The sequence below is a fragment of the Acanthisitta chloris genome, unplaced genomic scaffold (genome assembly GCF_000695815.1).
Source record: "Acanthisitta chloris isolate BGI_N310 unplaced genomic scaffold, ASM69581v1 scaffold19321, whole genome shotgun sequence".
NCBI classification, from domain to species: Eukaryota; Metazoa; Chordata; class Aves; order Passeriformes; family Acanthisittidae; genus Acanthisitta; species Acanthisitta chloris.
This window is the reverse complement of record NW_008654557.1, coordinates 20,374-30,033: the sequence shown is the minus strand read 5'-3', so window position 1 is coordinate 30,033 and position 9,660 is coordinate 20,374. Positions and strand designations below refer to the sequence as shown.

At 41.7% G+C, this 9,660-nt stretch overlaps 1 protein-coding gene across 1 annotated transcript in view; it reads right to left on the bottom strand.

The window, feature by feature from the left end:
• Positions 1-2,406: 2,406 nt before the first annotated feature.
• The window catches only part of LOC103810666 (chromosome unknown open reading frame, human C11orf16), a gene marked incomplete at its 3' end in the record, with an annotated part of 9,576 nt that continues 2,322 nt past the window's right edge, over positions 2,407-9,660 (bottom strand). The window contains 10 exon segments of the mRNA XM_009083579.1: positions 2,407-2,514; positions 4,737-4,799; positions 4,801-4,911; positions 6,652-6,855; positions 7,047-7,098; positions 7,279-7,751; positions 7,753-7,853; positions 7,856-7,900; positions 8,691-8,713; positions 8,715-8,911. Of these exon segments, the coding sequence (XP_009081827.1) occupies positions 2,407-2,514; positions 4,737-4,799; positions 4,801-4,911; positions 6,652-6,855; positions 7,047-7,098; positions 7,279-7,751; positions 7,753-7,853; positions 7,856-7,900; positions 8,691-8,713; positions 8,715-8,911 (1,377 nt within the window).

Here is a 9,660-nt window from a genome sequence, read left to right as displayed (position 1 = left end):
GGAATATCATTTTGGCTAGTCTGGGTCAGGTGTCATGACCGTGCTCCCTCCCAGCTTTTTGTGCACCTGCCTGCTGGTAGAGCATCACACACTGAAAGTCCTTGACTTAGGGTAAGCACTACTCAAAAAAAATCAAAGCATCAATTTCTTATGAATGTTACACCCATACCAAATCCAAAATACAGCATTGTACCAGCTATTAAGAAAACTAACCCCATCCCAGATAAAATCAGATCAAACTCAATTTGGGATGTTGCTGCTGGATAAGGAGTGTGGGCTCAGTTCTGAACAGCACCATATCTTTGTGCTAAGTAGAAATTGATAGGTATTGCATACAGATGAACAGCTCCACTGCTTCCATCCTGGCTCTGACTGCGAGGTGTCATTACCAGGTGGACAGACCAGGAGCTGATCTCTGCCAGCTCATCCTTGTGGACACAGCCCTGCAGCCCAACTGGTGCCCTGAAAGTCTCTGAAAACTCCATCACAGCTTACATCAGCTGTGCCCTTCGGGATCTGTTATCATAACGCAGCAGGGAGCTCATTGTCTGCAAAGTTAATAACAGAGATTAAGTCTGCAATTAAATTAGAGAAACAGTAGTTCGACACGTCAAATGATTAGCTCTTAAGCAACTCTTATAATTTCAAAACACTACATACACAGTGACAGTTAGTCCTAAAACAATTCAGGCAGAATAGAGTTTCACACAAGATGAAACAGAAATATAAGTCTATAGAGACTCTTCCTTTGTGGTGGACTTGGCAGTGCTAAATTTACAGTTGGACTCTATTATGTTAAGGGTCTTTTCCAACCTAAATGATTCTATGGGTCTACCTTATGCCCTGTTGTATTAGAGTTGGAACAAGCAGTGGATGACTTTCACATTTGTGCATCAGCCAAGACAGTACTGCTTCAGTCAACTGTAGAGAAGAGTCATAAAAGGAGGGAATTGTCAGACCCACAAGGTCATAGATAGAGTTTACAAACTGCAAGTAAAACTTCACAGCTGAACATAACCATTAGGCACTTGAATGCAAATGATTAAAATTGTGATTGAAGATGCGTTGGAGTTACTAAGGGACCAAGGTTTACCCACATTTCTCACCAAAAGTCTGATTTCATTTCTTTGCTCTGTGTCACCACGTAAAAGAACCCAGCTCACCTCCTGTGACACAGAGATGGTCTGTGAAGCATTATGCAGTAGGTCAGAGCATTTGATGTATTTTGGGATGTAGCTCCACAGAAACAACACAAGCAACCAGATCCGTTGTCTTGTGGTTAAGCTCAAGGAATTAGGCACAGAAGTAGATCTGGAAATAAGAATTGCTCTTGGCCTTATTTTTTTTATGTGAACTTTTTGGTCACATCAAAAAGGTAACCCTGAGAGGAGTTCTCTGGTGACAATAGATGGCAGCAGCAGAGCTGTACTCAAATATCTAATTTGCAGTGGGGAAGATTCTAGTACCTTTGCAGAGGAACCAGAAGAGGGCCGCTGTGAACTTAAATGCACTTCTCAAAACTGTCACACTACTGGTACCAGCCTTGAAGGCACTCGAGCTTCTTTCCTGGCTCAATCTTCAGTATTCACGTGTTATGCTTTTAGAGCACAGCTCCTGCACATGTCCTGCAGAGCCAGTCTTCACTGGCCAGATTGCAAAGCACCTAGCTTATATAAACATGCTATTAAGGACCTATAAACTATGCCTTGTTCCACTAGAACTTTTCTTGAAGAGCCTGATCAGGTAGGTATTTCCAGCATATTCCTTCTGACATTTTCATGAATTCATTTCTGACATGTCAGGAGTCCCTACCCTACGTATGATGCTAGAGAACAGGCATCTAAAATCAGGGCTGACAGCCTTGTACCAGAAGGCAGGTGTCCTGTGGACATTTAGGCAGTTTTCATCCTCACAAGAGGGCAAACCAGCCAATTAATACAGAACATCAGCAGCTGTGCAGTTCCACTTCTACCTGTAAATCTGCAGTAGCTGTGATTATGGCTTTGATGCTTCCCCACATAATATTCCCTGTTTCTATTGTTGTCCAGAAGTACTATAGTGTCACAGCAGCCTGTAGATGCAAAGAGCATGAAATGAAACACATCTGCAGATACCATGGCAGGCAAGCAGCAGAGAGAGAGCTGGAGTCCATAAAGGAAGAGGTAAGCTTCTGGTTCTGGTTCTGATTAAAGGTTATTCCTTCCTTTGCCATGGAACAATTGTAATCCATCTACTGCCTGTGACACACTACTGTGTGTAGGTTGGCATTATGGACACAGGAACATCTGGACTGATCTAAGCCTTCTGTTGGGTGGGAGAAGGGCAGAGTAACTTCTGGTGGCACCAGTGTCACATCAGTCCTTTTGCGGAGGGGAAAATTTCATGTACATAAAAGTATCCTCTCACTTGGGCTGAATTTGCCTTGTATGTTGTATCACTAGAAAACAGGATCTTTTTCTTTCCAGAGGACTGAAGCTTCTGCAGCACCCAGTAAAGCTCAAACTTGGCAGCAACCTGTAAGTTTATAGAATAATTTGGTTTTCAGTGCAGGCACTTGATAGCATTTCTTTATCATTTTGCATCAAGGTGGGTAAAAATTGTGACAGATGTGGAAACTTTGATGGCACAGAAAATTAATTGGTGGTGCACTCACAATCCTAATGTATGTATAGGCAGTAAAATGAGCATACAGAGACTTGCACAATTAATTAGAAACCACATTGTGGCATCATGGCATGTGACCAGAGTCTGGAGCAGTTGGACTGGTAAGAATGTCAAACATTGATAAATCTCAAGGCTTTTTTGAATTGCATCAGCAGCAATAATGCAGCAGTTCTCCAGACTCACCCACTTGTGCTCCTGACACAGTGCCTGTGCCCAGGAAAGGTGTGCAGCAAGGCACACAGTAGCTGCTTAGCCACTTAAGCTTAGCCCTTACACAGGCTCTCTGAAGGCCCCTGTTCCTCAAGGGGAAGAAAACTGTTCTCATTTTTCAAAGCCTAACACCTCACCGATTTCAGGAACTTATAAGCCACAAAAGGTGTGAAACACAGACTCTGTCCCACAGTACCAACTTAGTTGGAGTGCCCTTGTTATATAGATGCTTTCCAGGTTTATGTTCAAAACTGTCTAGGCTGATAACTTGTTTTCGTGAGACAGAGATTACAGCATGGTGATTACTTCCACTCATTGAAACAGTGGATGAAATACTTTGAATATGGTACTTGCTAATTTTTGTACTGACAGAAACATTTTACAGTTTCGTCCATGCTGCCTATATATATTGAAAAATATTAGTACATTTATATAGCAGCTGAAATGTAATTGCTTTATCCAAATTTGTAATTTTCATTTTTGTGGGACATCTCAGATGACTAACCAGTAATGAAGGTTTTTGGTTTTTTTCCCCTCTTATAGACCAGACAAGCTTCCAAAGACATCTACATTGAAGTTTCTCCTGGCATCTATTCTGTCACAGCAATCTCAGAGGACATGGTGCAACAAACCCACGTAGTAGATGTCAGTGCAGAACAAAGTATTGATTTAACATTTTTTCTATGATGTCTTTTGGCAATCACGTGAATAAAATATGAAGCTCTTTTTAATGCATGTAATGAACTATATATATCTTTTTCTTGTTAGCACTTTATAGTAACCTCCTCTTTGGGGTTCTGTTTTTATGGCCTGCATATTTGTTTTCTACTTCTTGCAATTATATGCAGCCCACTTTGTACACTGATTTTATAAATATTTGTACACTGTGTGCCTTTTAAATCCAATTATGTGACTGTAATTCCAGATTCTCCTGCTTTAAAAAATTAAAAGATACAATCAACAGAATAAAATACATAATCAAGTCTTTGTAATGACAACTTATTTTATATTAGCCTCAGACAGAACCTCCACATCACATTGTTGACCACAGAGATCATGATCCATGTGGTATGAAGATGGATGTACATTAGCTTCTGCAGGCTGGCACTGATGTTACTTTTATTATGCTGATAAAGAAACAAAATGCAAATAAAATCCACTATTTAGGACCCCAACTCAGAAAGGTGCTTGAATAACAAAACTCCCTGGATGCTTAACCTTCCCAAGGATCAGATTCCATGTTTAGAACTAGTGATGTGACCTATATAGACCTGTCACCTTTTTGTAGCTGCTGGTATTTTCTGGTTTCAGTTAATTTTCATTGGAATATAAAATTCAGTGATTTGCATGTGGATCTCTAAGCATTTTGATGTTTGTATCTACAGTAGCAGGTCCTTTACCCTCTGGCTACTTCTTCTGCTGAAAAAAAACATATTTCAGCTGTCAGCTTGTATTGTTTCTCCATTTCTTCTGGCCTTCTACAAACAGAAATTGCTAAACTGAATTCTTCTGGCTCACTCCAGAGAACTAGACAAATTGGAGGTTTATTGTACTCTTTGCTTTTAGACCTTTAGTGCTCAAACTAGTTCATCCAATCTCTCCAGAATTGTAAAGTCAAGTCCAAATAGTTATGAATTTAATATAACACCTTGGAGTAAAGAATGAGGATGCTGAAGTTTGATGTGGGTGGAAATAGTTTCTCAGTTACTGAAAATATAGTCATCCATAAAGATATTCTACTGAGACAGTACCTAAATCAGAACTTGATTTGCTTAGTAAGTGTAACACTGACATAGTATAAGCAGTTTACCTGAAATTTCAGCCCCTGACCTGAATGTTTACCTGAAATTTCAGCCCCTGACCTTCATCAGTTGTACAGGTACTGAATTCTGGCTGATCATGTCACACTCTGCTTTGCTGCAAGTGAGCTCTGACATGGTCTGTAACATCAAGTTTGTCATCTCCAATGCAAGTTGCTTTACATTTATCATCTGATGCTGGTTTATATCTTTGTTTCTCTGATGCTGCTAAACCTTCCTGGAGAACAGAAAACAACCCCCTTGGAAGTCTAGTCTAAAAAAAGCACCAGAGTCTTTGTTAACTGCTGCTTTCCTGGCTGTACCTCTGCATCACATGGCTTTAATAATGGTATATTTTCTGTGCTAGTACAAACTTTACTGCTGAAACACAGACTTGTACAGTAAGACCAAAGGGTTTTCAGAAGCTGTTAGGCTTTGATTAAAAACTTTGCTACTTTAGAAGTTAGGAGGATTTCTGTTGACTGCAGTGAGAGGACAGCAGCCCCCTGGAGAGCACCTCTGGGAAGCCAACTCCCTAGCTTCACTTGTGTGTTGCAAGTCACTGCTGATGCAGTCTGCATCACATGATAAAACTGCTTCAGCTATCTCAAAGAGTAGCAGTGTATCTTGTGGATTTAAAATCACCAAGGGCTATTTTACAGGAATGAAAGTATGTCATTATAGTCTGTATTGCCAGATTGCATCCAATACTGTGACTCATGCTGCTGGTTTGTGGCTAGAATGAAACATTCTGGTTTCTTATTAGTTCTACCAAAAGGCAAATCATGTCACTTCAGAGCACAATTATGACACTTGCTAACATAGAGTACGTCTGCCTGGAGCTCCATACTGGCCTCAGAATTCTTAGGAAGTCAATTACAAAGGTGTGTGATTATGATTATTTAAATAATCACGTAGAATAGAAATGGAAAGTAGGAACCACACAGTTAATAAGCTGGAGGGCATCTGCTTAAAATGAATCCATATGATTGTGAGAATACCAGATATATTCCAGTATATTCTCTGTTCAAAGATATGTCATTAACAGACTCATCTTCTCCTAAACATGCAAGTGTAGCACATTCAAAGTTTCACTTTGCAGTCAGCTCACAGCAGCAAGAGATGAAGGTGCAGAGGAGCTAATATTTGATTTCTGATACATGTATTATTGATTGTTCCCCAATGCTCTTGTACAGTGCACTGTTTCTGTTGATCCTGATACTGTCTTTCATCTTCCTCTTTTTCCTTTAAGCTTTTTTCTTCCTCTTCTGTGCTTGCATATTTTAGCATTCATATTCTGATTTTTTTCACGCTTTTCTGAAGCCCAAGGGGACCATGCCCAACAGAAACCAGGCCTAAAAATCAGGGTGTCATCCTTGTTCCTAGCTGTAATAGTTTGCTTACTCTGAATCTCCCAGCTTCAGGGTAGGGATATGCTGATTAAACTGCTTGCATCTTGCAAGAGAGTAAGAAAAGATGCTCAGCAAAGACTGTTTACTAAAGCATCTGCTTTTATCTTTTGGAGACAGAGATTGTGACTATCAGAATTTGACTGGCAGAACTCAGCACCTTTCCAAATTGAATCTCCTTTTGTTTTACTGCTGCTGACAGTCACATCTGTCCATTTCCAGGGCCATTCATGTAGGTCTCTACTTCCATAGGACGTCATTAGGCTGATGTCAATGGACATTTTGGCAGGTTTCTAAATTGAAATCTGCATTATTAAATGCTCACACAGTTATTGGTTATTTCCATTTTACCAAGAAGCTTCAGCTCTTCCTTAGGGATTGGGGATTTTTGTTTTGTTTTAATTAGTGGAGAAGTTTCCTGCCTATCACAAAGCTGGTGGATGGCCTGAGGAAGCAGTTAAGTTAGAAACAATATATTTTTCTTGCCAGCTTCCAGACCATTAAAAAGAATCTTTTTTCCATTCAAATAAAGTGCATGTTTACATGACTACAGTACTAATACAGATTACTTTACCCCCAATGATGGCTTGAAATCCTGGTCTCCTAAGGTTTCTTTCACCTCTGGGAGATTGCTTGACGATTTCAGACATTGCCCTTGGATTAATTGGGGCCATATGGGACATGACCCCAGTGGAGATGGCTTTGGATTCCAGCCTGCCCTTTGTACAGGTGCTGCTGCAACTGCTGAGTCCTGGGAAGGAGGAAAATTGTATCTAAGAGCGAAATCAGAACTGAAATGGAGAAACATTCATTTCAGAAGAGAGAAAAATGCACTTTGAGCTTGAAAGGAATTTTTTTCAGACTCTTCTTCAGGGACTAGCTCTGCAGGTTAATTAAGATGTTGGCATCATAAAAGGCATAGGAAAATGATGGGAAACAGAGAGGGATATCTGTGCTTCCAAACAAAATTAATTTTCTGGTAGTTTTCCGTGGGATGAGTTGCCAAAAGAAGAGCTAGCATGCCAGAGGAGGCAGCAGAAACACTGCAGAGGAGGAAGTATGGTATCAGAGACTGATAGGCAAATTTACAGTGTTAATGCCAGTAACCAACAGGCAAAGTGACTGCCCTGCCCAGAAGACATTTGGTTTTGTTCCCTCAGACTGCTGCTTCCCTGGAGTGGTGTTAAAGGGTATCTGAATTACTAGAATGGGACTTGTGATGGCTTCTTTTCCAGTATTTCCACTCAGGTCTTGCAGAATCCTTTAGCCTGGCCTTTTCAAGACAGTCAGAGCCTGTGTTAACAGCATTGTGCACCATGGTACTCTTAGCAGGGAAAGGCTTCAGGTCCCACTGAATCAGAAGGGAAGATGTTGCCACAGCTGCAGCTTCTTGTTTTGTGCCTTTCAGTTCTAGAAGGCATGGAGAGGGATCACTGCTGGACTCTGCCTCTTCAGATCTGTTCTGAAAGACCAGAGACTGGGATGGAAGAGGCCACCAGACATCACCATGCAGATGGCAGCAGCAGGTGCAACTTACACATGCTGACAAACAGCATATACCACTGTCACAGTGGTGGTGAAAGTGTGGCCAGCAGGGTGAGCAGAGCAAGCAATGCTTCATGAAGCTACATACAGCACAAATAGGAATCAGGGGAAAAATACAAGAGTTAAGAGTCCCACCTTTCTCTGGGCTTCACCCTGCTGGTGAGGGGCATGAGGATCATTTCTGCAATCTTCTCTCACAAGCTAGGAGTGATCCACAGAGCCACACTTTCTTGTCATTCCATAACTGGACCATAAACTCTTCATTTTCTGAGGCTGTTAAGAGAAAAAGTAAGCAGCCATAAGCAGGTGACCTGCCCGGGCAGTGCATATACATAGATCAGGCTTTGTAGCTTTATGCACTTTCTACTCCTATCAAGCAGCAAAATCAACTCTTGCTCCTCTCTAACACCTCACTGTAATGTCACCGAGGGTGGAGTGGGCAGCTAGGGTGGTGTCATTGAAACGACAGGCCTGGCAGCATCTTTCCTCTCAGTTTGTCATCAGACGAACAAGAAAACGTTGACTGAGTAATTTTTGTTGTTACTGCCAAAGTTAGCAGTAATGTTCTCTGAGAATAGTATTTTGGTAAGTCAGTGAAGCTTGACTGTCAGACGTGAAGAAATGAATGAGCTGTTGAAATCTTCTATGTTTGGGTGATAAAATAACCCCCCAGATGTACCATTTGGTGCAAATGTGAGCATTTAAGCTCAGATGAATGCTTCCCAAAAGTTGTCTCACTTGTATCCCTCACAAAAAGGCCACAGTCCCACCCATGGAAGACACAGCCTTGTCCCAGTGGACCAGGAAACAGTATATCCACAGACACAGAAGATGACATTTTTATGGGTCGCAACTTCCTTAGGGTCAAGACTGGTGAGGTTACACACAGATCTCCATCAGCAAGTCCCATCAGGCTCCTGCAAGCTTTAAGCAACACTAAACTGTAGTCTGTGCACTGTTATTCCTTTGGCAGCAGCACTGTGACAAGAATTTATCCTGACAGTCTCAATCATAGTCCAGAGCAAGATGAGGGGGAAGAGGGCAGCACCTTTCTTGCCTCATAAGGGGTCCCTTTTCTCAATACCTGAGGAGAGTTCCTGGGCTGTATCTGGTCATATCTGGCTCTCAGGGTGTTAGCACTTTGTCTCCAGGCTGTGAGGAATGTTTCATCCTATTCATATATTCCAGGATGTCATCCTTTGCTGTTTTTTGCACACACACTGGATGCCTTCCATGTGACACCAGTGGTTTGGCAACCTCTACCAGGAACATGACCCTTTCACTCTGTTTCCAAAATAACAGTTCCACTGAAAAACAGTCCATAATGTGTCAGGTCATGCAGCCTTCAGTAGGCAACCATCCTGTGCCTGTGTGGCTAGGCCAAACAAGCCTGAACAGTAGTTAAATAGTGTGCAGTGTAAGTCCAGCATTGAGACAGCCAGAAAGCCTCCATGAGGCTCACCAGAAAGCAGGATGAGTGAAGCATATGTACAGATTCACTGCCACTAGGATCTGTATTTTCTTTCCCAAGAGATAAAACTATAGACAAGTGTTAACTGGATTTCACAATCCACACTGTGTGTGCCAAGTAACAAGGGACATTGAAGTGATTCAGACCTGTTCTTCAGTCATGCACAAGTCCTTCCTCATTCCATGCAACACTAACTCTGCTTCCTGGGGGACTTGTGGGAATTTTTTTTTCTTTTACATTTAGGCCTGTCAAGAGGCTTTCCATCAACAGTGAAATGAGCTACTTCCCTGTTCTTGAGAAAGAATAGGCTTTTTTGTGTAAAGTTTGAAGTGCTAACAAACAAATAAATTAAAGCTTTCACTGACATTTCTGGAAAGACCCTGAGCCACTGGTCTGTAGCTGACTCAAGCTGGACATGTGTAAATAAAACATTAACCCTTTTCCCATGCTGTTGATGGTTATGTGTCTACACACAACAGCAGCCTGTACACTGCAGTGGCAGAGGCTGCCTGAGCCTGGCTCAGTGCCCAATGACAGCAGAAGCAGAAGGCTACTCTTGCAA